General features: G+C 35.0%; 1 protein-coding gene across 1 annotated transcript in view; it reads left to right on the top strand.

Moving 5' to 3' along the window:
• ythdc2 (YTH domain containing 2) overlaps positions 1–18,432 on the top strand; it is a 48,608-nt gene that overhangs the window by 12,649 nt on the left and 17,527 nt on the right. The window contains 17 exon segments of the mRNA XM_016484486.1: positions 803–929; positions 1,740–1,805; positions 1,897–2,075; positions 3,324–3,420; positions 3,708–3,795; positions 3,883–3,963; positions 4,511–4,593; positions 4,678–4,783; positions 6,151–6,270; positions 6,994–7,266; positions 8,392–8,518; positions 9,847–10,052; positions 11,552–11,750; positions 13,953–14,059; positions 14,716–14,978; positions 15,882–15,996; positions 17,261–17,455. Coding sequence (XP_016339972.1) covers positions 803–929; positions 1,740–1,805; positions 1,897–2,075; positions 3,324–3,420; positions 3,708–3,795; positions 3,883–3,963; positions 4,511–4,593; positions 4,678–4,783; positions 6,151–6,270; positions 6,994–7,266; positions 8,392–8,518; positions 9,847–10,052; positions 11,552–11,750; positions 13,953–14,059; positions 14,716–14,978; positions 15,882–15,996; positions 17,261–17,455 — 2,432 coding nt within the window.

Genomic DNA, 18,432 nt, shown 5'->3' with positions numbered 1-18,432 from the left:
TGTTACTTTGTAGAGTCATTTACAACAGCTTCGAACGCGGCTCAGCCAATCAGAATCAAGCACCGGAACTATCTGTTTTCTAAGAAAATGTTAAGTTCGATTGACTTTCCATGGCATGTAACTAAGTTAACTTATTGTTAACTAAGCTATTACTTTATTGCAGTTATGTTATCAACCAACTTTGCGTGTGCAGATGATTGCACAAAAGACCATTTTACAAAAATAAACATAACGTTATTTGCTAGAGAAATGAAGTCTAGTGAAGAGCATTTTGAGAAATATTAGACTATATACTTAATTATATTTCACTTGTTAGTGATGTCTTAATTATTTAATGTGTGCTTAAATAAATGCCACACTGTAAATCATTGTATTTCAACAACAAATGGAAATTGTATAATTTAGAACTTAATTTAATGTGCAATTTACATGTTTGCATTCAATTTTTTTTTAAATATGAGTGTTGATTGTTGTAGCTAAAAATAAATAGTAATTGAATTTTAGTTTGGGCTCTGTTGTTAATTCAGGGTTCATACAAAATATCCTTAAGTTGCCAGTCATTGCATGCTTTTGTGCTGCACTTTATTTGTACCATTTTGTTTTATTAGCTTATTAGAATTTGAAAGATAATAACGATGTTGTTTGATAAGTGAGATCTCTGATTTTAGACTTTGAAAGCCAAAAAAAAGTAGTGCTTAAAGTCCTAGAATTTAATTTAGCAGTTTCTGTACGAACCCTGTTAATTGTAATTGAGTCTGGTGTGCTTCTGCTGTGCTGGTCTCATGTGTTTGTGCTCTTTCAGTGGATTACAGACACAGCGAGACGAGCGCCACGCCGCTGATGGTGTCCTCCGGACGGGGTTTTCTCAGCCAGATGGAGCAGCTCCTTAGCATGGGTGCGAACGCCAACATCAAAGCCTCCAACAGCTGGTGAGGAGTCAGAAACACAAAACACACACAACAGAGCAGAGAGAGTTTCTGATATCTACCAGTGGGCTTACTACTGTTAATTAAAGCTAAAGCCATACAAACACTTTCTTGAACAAAATAACCAAGCACCAAGTCACTAATCATACACTGTATGGACAAAAGTATTGGCACCCCTCGTTCTAATGAACAGGTTTGACTACTTTAGTCATTTCCATGAGTACAAATCTTAATGTTGGAGCATATAATGATATTATATAACTAAAATTAAATAAGCTAAAAATATCAAATAAAATTATAGAGAATTTTTTTTAAAATCTAAATATTAAAGAAAAACTATGATATAAAATTAACCCTAAAATAAAATGAATGAATTAAAAAATAATGGTTCATTAAAACTAACCATAATATTAAAATAACTCTGTCTACCATACATTGTTTAGGTGGTCCTACCATAAAAAATAGCATTTAATTTTTCCCTCAGATCCACTTATTTTAAAAAAATATTATTTTAATTAATTTAGTTTTTCATAAACATTTTGTGAAATGAGTTACAGTGAGTAAAGTCACTTATAAATAATATAGTTTTGAACTACTTCATCCTTCAGTAAAAGCTTGCTTTGCACATCACATTGAATTAAATTCATAACTCGATCAGCAATGAAGTGTGTGGCTTGAATTGTTCAGATCAGGTCATTGTTCAGAATCACTTGAGCTGCTCGTCTCTAACAAGTTCAGTAACAAGCAACAAATCTCAGTCACTTTTTCAATCAGTCACTAAGTCAATAAATGTAAATGTGATGTTTATTTCAGGACGGCTCTTGACTGGGCCAAACACTTCAATCAAACTGAAGCTGTAGATCTGCTGGAGTCTCACATGTGAGCCCCGCGTTTTTTCTTCATCTCACAGATTCTATCGTTACAGCCCATGGGGTATGTGGGTAATGTGTCTGTGTCTGTGTGTGTGCAGATGGTGTGTTGAAGCAGGTCAGCTGGACGAGTCGTCTCTGGTTCAGACGGCTGCATCAGAGCTGAATCCTGAGGACCAGGAGCTGCTCAAAGCGTATCATCACAGCTTCGACGATGAGAAAGTCGACCTGGATCTCATCCTGCATCTGCTCTCCAGCATCTGCCAGAGCTCTGACGAGGGTGAGACCAAAAATCATATTCATATCTGCTGTGGGCAACAACAGATACTTGATCTGATCTTGTTTTGAAGTCTTTATTTTGAGTTCCTGCTGTTTAGGTGTGAATCTCATTAAATCTTTTTTTTTACCATTAAGATTTCTTTCCCCATTTTAAGCACAGTTCTTGTTAAATTATCATTACTGTAACACCGTAATAACGCAATAAGCCCCAAGAAGCCGTGGTTTACAGTGAATTTATAACTATTAATAAAAACAGTATTCTTCCACCAAACAATGTAGCTCCTCAGAAACAGTTGTGGTTGCTACAAAGTGGTTGCCAAGCAACACACAAACGTAAACAAAGATGTATGTTACTTTGTAGAGTCATTTTCAACAGCTTTGAACTCGGCTCAGCCAATCAGAATCAAGCACCGGAACTATCCCTTTTATAAATGTAATTTGAAAGTTTTTTGTAATGCTCGTTATTTTCAATAACAGCAATATTTTTTTAATAATTCTCATACTTTAAATATAATTGATACTAATTTTTAATAATACCGATAGATTTGTATTACTGTAATACAGTAATTTTTATTATTTTACAGTAAGAAATACAAACACTATCATTGAGATACTATTATAGTTTTTTATTATTTGAATTGATTTTTACTTTTATATTTTCGGCTTTCATTTTAATTTTAGTTCATGTTTTAGTAACTTTTAGTCATTTTTAGTATTTTTTTTTTGTCTATGTAGGTTTTATTAATTGTAGTTTTAAATTAATTTTTTAGTTATTTTAATCAGGTTAAACCAAATTAAAATGAGAAATGTTGCCTTGGCAACTAGCTGAAATAAAGTTTTAGATTTTTTATTTCAGTTCATGTTTATTTTATTTCAAGTAAGAAATGTTTTTAAAATTTACTTGCAATTTTAGTTTTAGTTAACTATAATAATCCTGGTGTAAATACCTTACATTGTGAATAATATGTAATTATTTTTTGTATTCGTTGATTTGTTTTGTTATGTTTAAAAATTGAGGGGTTGATGATGTGCTTAAATGTCATGAAAATATTGAATAAATAAATAGGCCATAAAATAGGTGTTATTCGTAATGCGCACATTAAGTATAATTTCTTCTGTCTTTTGTTTTCAGGCTTAAATTTGAGCTGAATATGTTCTTGTGCTTCACCTTTACATTTCAACAGTTTGTCTTTTATTCTCGTAACATATTAAAACAGGTATTAATCAGGTTAATATTTTTCATTCTCAGGCGCAGTGTTGATATTTCTGCCGGGCTACGATGAGATTGTCTCTCTGAGAGATCGCATCCTCTTTGATGATAAAAGGTTTACAGATCACCAGCAAAGGTCTGTGAGTGTTTGTAGCATTGAATCCAACATGTGAGGCATCTTTCTGAGTATAACAGAATATTCAACGGGAAATTATGCACTTATTTTTTCCATAGTTTTCTATTATTTTTTTTGCCCATCCAATGCTTGATTACATCAGAGGCAGAAACAGTCATTGCATTTACTGAAAGATTGTTTAATTTCTTTAGAATTGCTTGCAGTCAGACCAGATACATTTATTAAAAAAACGGATCAAAAAATTAAAAAATGTCTTCATTGGTTATTGATAAACCGTGCATCACCAGGTTTCAGGTGTTCATACTACACTCTAGTATGCAGACGTCAGACCAGAAGAAGGTTTTGAAGAACACGCCTAAAGGTGTTCGCAAAATAGTGCGTATCTGTTTCTCTTATTTCTGTAAACTTCACACTGACTCCTTTAAATGTAATCAGCTCAGACAATCTCATCTCATTCACCAGATTCTCTCGACCAACATCGCAGAGACCAGTATTACAGTCAACGATGTTGTTTTTGTCATCGACTCCGGCAAAGTTAAAGAGGTGGGTCTGCTGTTAAAGAAGTAGTTCAGACAGAAATTAAAATGTGCTGCTAATTTCCTCACCCTCAGTTCATCTGAGATCAGGATGAGTTTGTTTCTTCATCAGGTTTGTAGAAATGTAACATTGCATCAGTGTCTCAGCAATGGATGCTCTGCAGTGAATGGGTGCCGTCAGAATGAGAGTCCAAACAGCTGATAAAAACATCACAGTAATCCACAGCACTCCAGTCCATCAGTTAACATCTGGAGAAGACAAAAGCTGAAACACATCCAGCATTAAGACGTTTTTAAAGGGGTCATGAACTGCTTTTGTTTTTTGGGTTATTGGATTACTTGTGGATTATTGTGATGTTTTTATCAGCTGTTTGGACTCTCATTCTGACGGCACCCATTCACTGCAGAGCATCCATTTCTTAAAATCGCATACAAAAAATAATACTGTATATTCTGCTCAAATCTTGTCATTTTTTTACAAATCCAGTTTTAATTTTGTATTACCGGACAAAGCCGCAAGTCTAGAATGAAACCGTTCTTGTGTTGTGCCGCAGAAAGCCTATGACGCTCTGAGTAACGTGACCATGCTGAAGATGGTTTGGATATCGAAGGCCAGCGCTCTGCAGAGGAAGGGCAGGTAATTCTCCGTGCATCCGTGTCTCAAACATGACGAGCGTGTGATTGTAGGACTGATGGAGACGCTGTGTGACGTGTTGTTTAGAGCGGGCCGCTGCAGACCAGGCGTCTGTTTCCATCTCTTCAGCCGTCTGAGGTTCAACAACATGCTGGAGCATCAGGTTCCTCAGCTGCTGCGCATGCCGCTACAGGTACACGCGTGTGCAAACACACACGCCACTGCACCAGAGATCATACAACACAGCGGCATCATGCCAGAATAAAGGCCAGCCAGTGTCCAGAATAGGGGCATATAATATAATTACTATATTATTAATGTAGACATGTATTAAAAGTATTGAAGGAGGAGTAATGGAATATAATTACAGTATTTTTGTGATTAAGCTATAGCGTTTATGCGTTTATACTAAATGTATTTAGACTACTGTTTTTCATGCAAATACCTAAAAACTAGGGCTGTGCAATATATCGAAATATCGCAAATGTACATACGCAATATGCATATCGCTACAGCTGACAATATTTGGAGGGGTGCTTTCTTATTAGAATCAGAATCAGAATTAGCTTTATTCGCCACTTAAGTGTGCGCAAACACACGGAATTTGTTGTGGTTTTACAGGAACTCTTGGTACATACATGCATACAAATAACCAAATATATATATGACACAAGATAGTTATAGAAGTTCACAGAACTGACTCAGCAACAGCTGAGTAAAACTGTTTCATCTGAGCATGTGGCACTTTAAGCATTATCGTTACGCATATCGAATATCACATTATTTAATGAGTTATCGCATATTGCATTTTTCTTCAATATCGCACAGCCCTAGTTTGTATTGAGTTTTATCTAATCTTTTCATCTCTTTATCTTACCTTATTATAACTTCATTATATGTACTTTACATTTCAACATCTACAATAGGTCATACTTTGTTACAATGTAATTTGTCGCACTGTCATAATATGAATTACTTTATATTTATTTTGACCAAAACAAAAATGTAGTTACAAAAAAGCCTTTAAATACTAAATGTTACTTAGACACAAATTGATTGGGAAAAAAAGACATTATGGATATAAATCTATAGGTTGAGGAAGTGATCTGTCTGTTTGTCTAAAGTTAAGAATCAGTCAAATCGGTCAAGCTGCAGGGCGCATCCAGTATCTTTTCTGCAAACATTCTGGAAACTTATTGCAAACTGTTGACATTTTGCCATTTTCTTTGCTTGTTTTTAATAAACAAATGGTGCAGAATAAGGTATAGAGAATAAGAGTAAGAGCATGGTGCAGAACCGTTTATGAATAAGGATCCCACCTATGCTGGGATGGGCGAGAGCAAAATAAGGAAAAGGGAGTAAGAGCATGTGTCCCTGCAGCACAAAAGCAGTGTTAAGTCGCTGGGGTATATTTGTAGCAATAGCCAACAATACATTGTATGGGTCAAAATTATACATTCTTCTTTTATGCCAAAAATCATTAGGATATTAAGTAAAGATCATGTTCCATGAAGATATTTTGTGTGTGTGTGTGTGTCTGTCTGTCTGTCTGTCTGTCAGGAGCTGTGTCTGCACACTAAACTGCTGGCTCCCATCACCTGTCCGATCGCTGAGTTCCTGTCTAAAGCACCGGAGCCGCCTCACCTGAACACAGTCAAACACGCCGTACAGATGCTGAAGGTCAGACAATACCTGCTTTCTTGTGTCACAGCAGCAACCAAATGATCCATTTATAATCAGATTGAGGGTTAAGTCGGACTGAAGAGCCTTCATGTAAACACCTCAATCGATGCAACTGAAAAAAGTAGTGTAGATCTTAATAAATAATGTGAATAAAAGGAAATTTTATCCATGTGAACTGCTGCTTTCTCAATTGGTTTCCAAAAATACCACATGCAGTGTTGTGCAAAAGTTTACACGCCCTACAGAAATGTCTTTTGTTGAGCATCATATTTGATCATCAGGATTTATGGCTCATATAGAATATGGAGGGGGAAAACGGCTCAATTTTATTCAAACTGAGCAAAAATATGAATTTGCTGCAGATGCTGATATTAATGTGATGAGATCTTCATAGCAGTGCAGCAGATACTGACATAAAATGATCTAAATATCACTCTATATCTCCAATAATCTGTCTCAGTAAGATGAGATTGAAATGCTCCAAACATATAATGCAGTGATTGAGAGCTGAAGACATAAAGGCTCCTCAGAAGATGTGAGATGTTCTGGAGGCTTGTGAAGATCATTCCTCCGCTGAGGAACAGTGAAAGTAAAGCTTCTGGAAACAAACGCTCCTCAAAAGATCCTGAGGATCAGATTTGAGACTCTAAAACATGATTGATGGAGAATCAAGTAAAGCTGAGCTGCTTCCGTCCAGTAATGACTGACTCTTCCACACAGACCATCGACGCTATGGACCCCTGGGAGAACCTGACGGAGCTGGGTTATCACCTCGCTGATCTGCCCGTGGAGCCACATTTAGGGAAGATGGTTCTGTGTGCGGTGGTGCTGAAGTGTTTGGACCCCATCCTCACCATCGCCTGCACACTCGCCCACAGAGACCCCTTCGTTCTTCCCGCTCAAGCCGCTCAGAAGCGCGCCGCCATGCTGTGCAGAAAACGCTTCACCGCCAACACCTTCAGCGACCACATGGCTCTGCTCCGCGCATTTCAGGTCAGACTCCATCAGGATATCACTTAATAGAGTGAAGGAACTGTGACGTCACTTTGTAGGCAAAAACCTGGAAGTGAGTTAGCATTTTAGCACTTCCGGTTCCATCGTCCCAGAGTCAATGGGTTTGGTTTGATTAAATCCCCTAATTTGTGAGCCTGCCAAATATTGTCCTATCCTAACAAACCATACACCAATGGAAGCTTATTTATTCAGCTTTCATATGATGTATACATTTCAGTTTCGAAAAATTGACCCTTATGACTGGTTTTGTGCTCCAGGGTCACAAATAAGGTCCGTGGTTCACACAAGCTCAAGATATTTTCACGTTTAAACCTACGACATAAAACACACCAGTTACACCCCAATTGTGATTTTTTAAAACTGTTGCATTTCTTAAAAAAGACGGTTGCTAACAAGTTGCTAAATGAAACTACAGGCGCTGTCGGAGACATTAAACGTCGAATGAATCTATGGTTTTGAACAAATTGAGTGAGTCAGTGATTCAGTGACTCATTCATAAAGATACACTGCCTTTGTTTCTGAATGGCTAAATGAAACTACAGGCGCTGTCGGAGACATTAAACGTCGAATTAATCTATGGTTTTGAACAAATTGAGTGAGTCAGTGATTCAGTGACTCATTCATAAAGATACACTGCCTTTGTTTCTGAATTAATTGGCCTTTTGAATGAATCGGTTGAATGAATGATTCAATGACTCATGCCACCTACTGGCGCTTTTAGATTCATATTTAGAGTATCATTTATTTATTTATTTTTTAAAATAATTTAATATTTCAATATTTATTTAAAGAACATTAAGTTTTAATCACCCATTTACTATCATTATTTGTGCGATGCTGAATCAAAACATTTCTCTCTAAAGCTACTTTTTGTAATGTCTATTCAATGCTTTTTTCATTTAACACAGTAATGATTTTAAATGATCTTTTGGGAGGTAATTTCTCAGCCAAAATGCATGTGCAATTAGTTTGTGATTAGTTAATCGGCACATCACGTAATTGTAATTTTGATACAATTTTGGAAAAATTGTAATTGCTTGACTGCTCTACTAATTATGTGGGTATGAGAATCAGACCTGTGTGTGTTTGTGTTGGTTGGCGCAGGCCTGGCAGAAGGCTCGCAGTGATGGCTGGGAAAGAGCGTTCTGCGAGAAGAACTTCCTCTCTCAGGCCACAATGGAGATCATCGTCGGGATGCGAACGCAGCTTTTGGGACAGCTTCGAGCTACAGGTGATGTTTCCTCAGATTTTACAGTTCATGTTCTCTAGTAACAGACACAAACCAGCGCCAGATGATTCACAACATCACAAACTGTGGTTCTAAAGGAAATACTGTTTGACCGTCTGAAAAAGATCCACTCATGCTAGTAACTTGCTAATCCTGTTAACAACATGCTAGTAACACCCTAGCAACCACCCCGATTACCATAGCAACCGCATAGCAACACCCTGGCAACCACCCAGAATACCTTAGCAACCACATAGCAACACCCTAGCAACCATCCCAGGTACCCTAACAACCGCATAGCAACACCCTAGCAACCACCCAGGGTACCTTAGCAACCACATAGCAAAACCCTAGCAACCATCCCAGGTACCCTAGCAACCGCATAGCAACACCCTAGCAGCCACCCAGGGCACCTTAGCAACTGCGTAGTAACACCTTAGCAACCATCCCAGGTACCCTAGCAACCGCATAGCAACACCCTAGCAACCACCCAGGGTACCTTAGCAACCGCATAGTAACACCTTAGCAACCACCCTGGGTATCCTAGCAACCATCCTAAGTACCCTAGCAACCGCATGGCAACACCCTGTACTGAATAATTAAAGTGACTCACATTTCTGCTCATTAAACTTTCTAGAACTAGTGTTGTTAATGTTAACTAAAACTATTTAAAAAAATGCAATAATTGAAATAAAGTATAAATATTAGATTAAAAACTTTGCAACCAGCTGAAATAAGTATTAATTGAAGTACTAAAATTACTAAAACCAAAATAAAAATCATTTAAAGCTGAACAGAAAATTTAAAACTGAACAAATGTTTTTTTTTTAAACTAAAATAGCAAATCCACATTAAATTTACTAAAACCTCAAATCTAACTAAAGTACTAAAATTGCTAAAACTAAAAGTAAAAAAATAAAATAAAATAAAATCCCCCTATACTAAAATAAATGACAAAAGAACATCATAAAATTAAAACCTAAACTAAAATTTAAAAGAAAACTGAACGTATAAAAAAAAGTTAATTCATTATATTAATGAATGCTATAATAGTATATAAATAATACTAAAATATCACTGTCCAGAGCTTTTGCAAGTGCGGTAACTCACATTATACAACACATGTCATCCGTGGAGCTTATACTGAATCTGAAGCAGTCTTTTAAACACAGTTATTGAAATTGTACTCATGGCTTCTGTGTGAAGAATATGTAATGATACATTAATGCTAAAAATCAACTTCCTGTTTTCATCTTTTGCAAATAAGAGCTGCTTGAGAGCAGCAGATGAGTTCTGATCCGTCAGACGCTGTGCTCTGGTGTGTTCTGCAGGGTTCGTGCGAGCGAGAGGCGGCGGTGATATCCGTGATGTTAACCAGAACTCCGAGAACTGGGCCGTAGTGAAAGCTGCTCTGGTCGCTGGCATGCATCCCAACCTGATCCATGTGGAGCGGGACAGTCTGAGCCTCATGGGCTCCAGAGAGAAGAAGGTCCGCTTCCACCCGACCTCTGTCCTCAGCCAGCCGCAGTACAAGAAGGTCAGTGCTGTGAGGATCAATGCAGGACGAACACGCTTCTGCTCTTATAAAAAAATTTTTTTTTTACATTTCCAAACATAATTAAATATATATTTTTATTATTATTTTGTAAAATATCTAATTATTATTTAGCATTTGTTATAATGCAATTTATTAGTTATTTTAATTTAATAATGATTAATTAAAAAAAATTATATTTTCTTCCAAACATAATTTAATATATATTTTTGTATTTATTTGTTTGTTTGTTTTTAGTATTATTTTAGAAAGATATCTAATTATTAATGTATTATTTAGCATTTGTTATAATGCAATTTATTAGTTATTTTAATTTAGTAATGATTAATAATTTTGATTTTTATTTGTTATTTTTATATTTTCTTATTATAGAAATCAATAAATAAATACATATATATACATATAGTTATATAGTTTGTGTGTGTGTGTGTGTGTATGTGTGTGTGTGTGTGTATATCTATAATATAATTAATTTACTATTATATTTGTGTGTGTAGAGAGAGAGAATTTAATGTATTGATTAGCAATTATAATTATATTAAATATAAAATAAATTATTAATTTTAAAGTTATTATAATTATAATGTATTAATTATTATAAAGTATTAATTATAAATAATGTTGTTTATTTATTTATTCAAAATATGTAGTTTATATATGTGTATACACGCATATAAAAATTTATTATATTTTCTGTGTGTGTATATAGTATTTCATGTATTAATTAACAATTATTATAATTATAATATTAAATTAGAAATTAATGCTACAATTATATATTATTAATAAATATAAAATAAAAGTGATTATACATTATAAAATAAATGTATTACTAATTATAATAATTATTGTAATTTATTAATTATTGTATTGTGTTAATTATTAATAATTTTGATAATTATATATTAGTGCTGTCAAGCGATTAATCGCGGTTAATCGCATCCAAAATAAGTGTTTGTTTACATAATATATGTGTGCATACTGTGTATATTTGTTATGTGTATATATAAATACAAACACATGCATGTATATATTTAAGAAAAATTTTGTTTATATATTTATATAACGTATAAGAATATGAATACATAAATGTATAAACGTGTAAATGTTTTCAAAATATATACTGTATGTGTGTGTATTTATATATGATATAAATACACACACATACAGTATATATTTTGAAAACATTTACACGTTTATACATTTATGTATTCATATTCTTATACGTTATATAAATATATAAACAAAATTTTTCTTAAATATATACATGCATGTGTTTGTATTTACATATACATAATAAACAAACACAGTACACACTCATATATTATGTAAACAAAAACTTTTATTTTGGATGTGATTAATCATTTGACAGCGCTAATATATATATATATAGTTTCTGATGTTTTGACCTTCTACATGTTCAAGTAGATATCAATAAGCATCTATTCACTGTATTTGTTTTTTTTTTTTCCTGTACCCAGATCCCTCCAGCCAATGGCCAGGCGGCAGCAGTGGAGTCCCTGCCCACTGATTGGCTGATTTATGATGAGATGACCCGCGCTCACAGGATCGCCAGTGTCAGGTGCTGCTCTGTGGTCACGCCCCTCACCGTCGCCATCTTCGCAGGAAGTGCCAAACTCCCAAGCTCCGCCCTACAGGAACCCGCCGCCCACAGAGGAGGTGCCGCTTGCCTCACAAACACACAGATGTCTTTATAATCGAGTGTGATTGTCACGCGCATCTCGTCAGTGAAGCGGTTCTGTGATTAGTAGTAAATCTCCATCAAGTAGCAGCATTTACTAAACAGAGCCGTAGTTCACTGACAAGCTGCGCAAAATTGCATTCATAATCGCAGATGATATAATCACGTGATTATAAAATCTACGAAATGTGACTCTGCAGCACAAAAGCAGTGTTAAGTCGCTGGGGTATATTTGTAGCAATAGCCAACAATACATTGTATGGGTCAAAATTATACATTTTTCTTTTATGCCAAAAATCATTAGGATATTAAGTAAAGATCATGTTCCATGAAGATATTTTGTAAATTTCCTACCGTAAATATATCAAAACTTAATTTTTGATTAGTAATATGCATTGCTAAGAGCATCATTTGAACAACTTTAAAGATGATTTTCTCAATATTTAGATTTTTTTGCACCCTCAGATTCCAGATTTTCAAATATTGTCCGATCCTAACAAACCATACATCAATGGAAAGCTGTGACTGGTTTTGTGCTCCAGGGTCACAAATCGTTCTGCGATAATGAAAGATGTTTGCGTAGCTTCTCAGTGAACTGCGGCTCTGTGTAGTAAATGCTGCTCCATCTGTGAAAATACCACATTTAATAACATGTTTTCACTTCATAACGTCAGTCGAGTGTTTGAAATAAATCCTTCTGTGAGATGATGTGGCTTCTTACACAGAATAAGGCACGCAACATGTTTCATCGTATTCTAAGCAGTGATAAGGCATTGCATTATTATATACTTTATTATAAGGAAAATTATAATAAGACGAATTCAGATAAACCATATATTGTCGTGTTTATTAGTCACGCTGAATCAATGAAAGCAGTTAAATCTGTTTATTCAGCTGCAGCGATTTCATTGCGATTTATCGTGCAGCTCTAGTATGCTATACTACTTTGTCTAATATGTTCATTTTCTAATTCCGAAATTCTTATACTTGCAACCTTTATAGCATTTGCACATTTTGTCAGTAAAGCCGGTTCTGTGATTAGTAGTAAATCTCCATCACCTGCTTTCAGGTGGAGCAGCATTTACTACACAGAGCCGTAGTTCTCTGACAAGCTATGCAAAATCGCATTCATAATCGCAGACGATATAATCGTAGGATTAGGAAATTGACGAAATCGTTTGCGATAATGACAGCTGTTTGCGTATGTTCTCAGTGAACTGCGGCTCTGTGTAGTAAATGCTGCTCCATCTGTGAAAATACCACATTTAATAACATGTTTTCACTTCATAACGTCAGTCGAGTGTTTGAAATAAATCCTTCTGTGAGATGATGTGGCTTCTTACACAGAATAAGGCACGCAACATGTTTCATCGTATTCTAAGCAGTGATAAGGCATTGCATTATTATATACTTTATTATAAGGAAAATTATAATAAGACGAATTCAGATAAACCATATATTGTCGTGTTTATTAGTCACGCTGAATCAATGAAAGCAGTTAAATCTGTTTATTCAGCTGCAGCGATTTCATTGCGATTTATCGTGCAGCTCTAGTATGCTATACTACTTTGTCTAATATGTTCATTTTCTAATTCCGAAATTCTTATACTTGCAACCTTTATAGCATTTAAGAGACTACATGGAATATTTGTAGATTAATAAAATCATTGGTCACACAGGACACAGATCAGAAATGAACTGCAAAAAAAAAGCTAAAAGGTTTTTAAAAATACATTTTTAAAAAAAATGGTGACCAGTTACTGTCAGTATTATTCGGTCCAATAAATATGAACCTAAAATCTCTTTTAATCAATTTAATCCATCATGGTGTGACTGGATCATGAAAAACGGGCTATGATATTATTAGTTAATATTATGATTTTTATGTGGCCTTTGACATCAGAAAATGTGTTTAAAAAGGCAAAGAAACTTTTGTTGACAGTAGGCTGTCTTATTGGATGTCTAGTGACATTTATTTGTACAGTTGCTAGTTTCGAAGCAGCTTCAAAGTTTATCAGTTATGAAACAAATGTCATCTGTTCACATTGCTAAAGTGATGTGTGTGTGTGTGTCTGTGTGTGTATGTGTATGTCTCTGTGTGTGTGTGTCTGTCTGTCTGTGTGTGTGTGTGTGTGTGTGTGTGTGTGTGTGTGTGTGTGTGTGTGTGTGTGTGTGTGCAGCTGACGCTGTGAATGACAGCAGTGACAGTGAGGTGGAGGATCGCTCGAGCGCTCGTCTGGCTCACATCAGCATCGACGACTGGCTCCACTTCAAACTCCACCGAGAGGTGCGCTTCATTCAACATTCAGACATTTCACTCTTAGCTGTGTACTGAATTTAATCTCCCACTGACTTTCATGAGAACATTTACAAATCTAACTAACAGCGATTAAGTCACTCTATATTTTTTAAAGTTTTTGAAAGAAGTCTCTTCTGCTCACCAAAGGTGCATTTATTTAAATAAAAATACAGTGAAAACAGTGAAATATTATTAGAATGTAAAACAGCTGTTTTCTATGTGAATATCTGTTAAACTGTAATGTATTTCTGTGATGCGCAGCTGTATTTTCAGCATCATTACTCCAGTCTTCAGTGTCACATGATCTTCAGAAATCAGTATAATATGCTGATTATTAGAAACATTTCTGATTATTATCAATGTTGAAAACAGTTGTGCTGCACAATATTTTTGTGGAAATTGTGATACATTTTATTTTTCAGGATCCACAGATGAATAGAAAGTTCAAAAGAACAGCGTTTATTTGAAATAGAAATCTTTTGAAAAATTATAAATGTCTTTACTGTCACTTTTGATAATTTAATGCATCTTTAATGCATTTCTTCAATTTCTTTCCAAAAAAAAAAACAATAGTATATAATGTTACAAAACAAAATATACAATAATCACAAAATATAATAACACTGTGTGTGTGTTTCTCTCAGACGGCGGAGCTGATGTTCGGTCTGAGGCAGCGCTGGCAGAGTCTGTTCCTGCGGCGGATCCGCTCTCCATCTAAGTCCTGCTCTCAGCTGGACGAGGCCACCATCCGCTCGCTGGTGTCGGTTCTGTTGGCCGAGGAGCAGAGCGCAGGCCTGCAGCAGCCCACCGGCATCGGCCAGAGACCTCGACCTATGACCTCCGACGATCCTCCGCAGACACCAGCCAGCCGCAGCGCAGCGGAGCAGGAGCGCAGCAGCCCAGACAGGTGCGCCACACTTACAGCTAACACTTTATTCTAAGGTGTCCTTGTTACACATGTTCAGTGTTGGGGTAACACATTACAAGTAACCCCAGTTACGTAATCAGATTACTTTTTCAAGCAATTAGTAAAGTAATGCACTGATTTTGAATTTCTAAGAAAATATCTGAGTTAGAACATTAGTTGCTTTTTTCCCTATTTATTGACCTGACAAGCTTCTTTTCTGAACTCCATTTTACAGGTGTTATTAATCAAAAAGCATGCCTAATTAATTAAATCATTAAACCTTAACAATTTATCATCAATTTATTAAAAGTTCAACAAAATGTACGTTTAGGGACCTATGAAATTGTTTGTTACCAAATTATTTGAATGCATAAAAACAAGTTTCATTTATTCTTCCAATAGCCTTATGAAATGCTTATTTATTTCCTCAGAAATTCTGTGTTGTGTATTTACTTTTTTTTTTGGTTATCAAATAAAGGCATAAAACATTAATTTAAGTTATCTTCTCATTAATGAAAATTAAGCAAAAAACATTTTTGGCAAATAAAGGGGATTTACGATTACAATTAAAACATTAAAGAAATATTGTATGATTTATTCCTTTAAAAAAAAAAAGGTTTTAATCATTTTAGTAGTAGTATTACGTATATTCTGCTGAACAATAATGTATTTCTGTCACAATCGCTTCAAGTTAAACCGAACTTTTATTTTGACGGGTTGCCGCGAATACCTTTACATTTCTGTGTGTATATGATATGATGTTAGTTTTACTCAAACAGTAATATAATCATAGTTAGCACTGGCCCTGTAGCATGCAGTGTTTAATAAACAGGTGAGTTCAGTGCAGTCCTGTATGGTATCGTGGCTTTGCTCTGCTGAGTAACGCTGTGATGTTTCCCGCAGGCCTCGGCTGGCATCTCAGCTGAAGAATCACAGAGCTCTTCACTGCAAACACCTGGGAGACGAGAGCGGCCCCGTGAAGAGCGCAGACGGGCCCTCGTCCCTGACCTCGGGAACAGTACGTCACCACTCATATACTTACTATTCACTTTCAAGTTCCAATATTTTTATATTATTTTTTTTTTTTAGGACTCACTTTGGTCGTACTTAAGTTCCAATTTATTTATTTATTTATTATTTTGGTTGCACTTAAAAAAATGTATACAAAAATATTGTAACTTAAGTGCAACCAAAATGAGCCCTTAAAAATAAATAAATAATAAAACAACATAAAAATATTGGAACTTATTGCAACCAAAGTGAAATATATATATTTAAAAAATATTGGAACTTATTTTATTTTTTTTTAGATCTCACTTTGGTAGTCTTAATAAGTTCCAATTTATTTATTTATTATTTTGGTTGCACTTAAAAAAATTTATACAAAAATATTGTAACTTAAGTGCAGCCAAAATGAGTCCTTAAAAAAAAAACGTAAAAATATTGGAACTTATTGGAAACAAAGGGAAATATATATACATTTAAAAATATTGGTACTTATTTTTTTAGGACTCTCTTTGGTTGCACTTAATAAGTTTGAATTAATTTTTATTTAATTTAATATTTTTAGGAATCCTTTTGGTAGTTTTCCTTTTATATTTTTTTTATATTCAGTAGTTTTCAGTCAACTCTAAAAAGGCATTAAATATAATAAATATTTATTATTTCCATTTTAATAACTGTTGGTTTTCACTAAAGAACATACAGTTCTTGAAACTTTTGTGATCGCAAAATTAATTGTGGTTAATTTAATATATCAGATCTCCTAGTTTCATAATTAAAAAAGCAATACATTTAAATAAAAACTTGACTTTTAGTAAAATAATCTAATTATTCTATAATTAAAATGTCAACCTACTACATTATTAAAATCAAAAGTGCAATCTGTTAATATTATTTAATGGACCTGAGCAACATGAACTAACAATAAACAGTTGGGTTTTTATTACTGTTGTTAACAAAGATTATTTCTTATTAATTATTAATGCATTAACTATTGTTAACGAATGAGACCTTATTGTTAAATGTGTTACCAAAAAGGTTGAAAACAAGCAGCTTTTGTGACTCTATTGGGGAAGTATTTTGTTGCACAACGGTGGATGTTTGAGTCAAAAGGTTTGTGATTGCTGATCTAAACGATCTGAACATCAGACTGGAAATATAACAGAATATCCTCATATATCAGGTGCATTCAGGTGTGTTATTTGTCACTGAAATGCTCAGCAGAAAGAGCTGGTGTTGTACTGTGATTGTTGACTGATGTGTGGTTGTTATTGATGCAGCGCTGCTCGTCTCCGCTGCGATCGAGCGTCCGCTACTTCATCATGAAGAGCAGCAACATGAGGAACATCGATCTGTCCCAGCAGAGGGGAATCTGGTCCACGACGCCCAACAACGAGCTCAAGCTCACGCAAGCCTTCGTCGAGAGCAGCGCCGTCTTCCTCATCTTCTCCGTTCAGGGATCCGGACACTTCCAGGTCTGTTTCCTTTATTTGACTTCTCTCAACTCCACTTATGATGACATAAACAGCATTTACACCCTCCTACAGTTACAGCAAGAGTTCACACCATTTTTTAAAAAGGACAAAAATTTGTCAAGTCACATTTATTTATATATTACAAAAGCTCTGAAGCGCCAAAAAAACATCAAGGCTGAAAAAATCTTAGATCTTTCCTATTCTGAAGTCCTATGATTTATTTCTCTCTTTGAAAGGTTTTTTCTCTCTTCAAAAAAAAATAAAAAATTCTCTCTTCAAATAAATGTTCTCTCTTAAAAGAAACATTTTACATTTTTTTTCTTTAAAAAACATTTTATCTCTTTTCAAAAACTTTCTTTAAAAAAAAAAATCATTTGTCCCTTCAAAAAAATGTCCACCTTGATTTTTTTTTTTTTTCATGTGTGGTTCAGAGTTTCCGTAATATAGCAGTTTATACAATACAGATTGTGTGAAAGCAGCTTCACAGTAATAAACAGGAAAATAACACTGTTAATTCATCCATAGTGAAACTAATTCAGTTTCAGCTGTAAAGCGGCTCTGCTATTCAGCTCAAGTTGTGTTCTCCTCTGATGGCGTCAGTCGTATGTCAAGTCAAGTCACCTTTATTTATATAGCGCTTTTAAAGTTACCGCGTCATCAGAGAGAATTGCGGTTACAGAATACAGTCGAACACCAGCTCGCTGTCCAGCCTCCGAACTACTTTAAATGGGTTCATGCAAGTTTACTGAAAAATGGCTTGAGAATTGTACTTGCCCAACAGGACTAATAGCCTGATTAAAACTTGACAAAAAATAATCACGCATCAAAACGCGCGAATGATTCTTCTGATTTTATTACATTCAGCTTAAACAGCGATTGATAATGAATGTATTTCTATTATCAATGTCGCGCTGTTGAGGCTCGTGCTGCCTGTCTCTGTGAGAGACTTTCATGGAGAAATCAAATCAAATGAGCGT

The sequence above is a fragment of the Sinocyclocheilus anshuiensis genome, unplaced genomic scaffold (assembly GCF_001515605.1).
Source record: "Sinocyclocheilus anshuiensis isolate Anshui unplaced genomic scaffold, SAMN03320099.WGS_v1.1 scaffold745, whole genome shotgun sequence".
In the NCBI taxonomy this organism is placed as follows: domain Eukaryota; kingdom Metazoa; phylum Chordata; class Actinopteri; order Cypriniformes; family Cyprinidae; genus Sinocyclocheilus; species Sinocyclocheilus anshuiensis.
The sequence above is the reverse complement of the archived record's forward strand: the minus strand, read 5'-3'. Positions and strand labels throughout refer to the sequence as shown.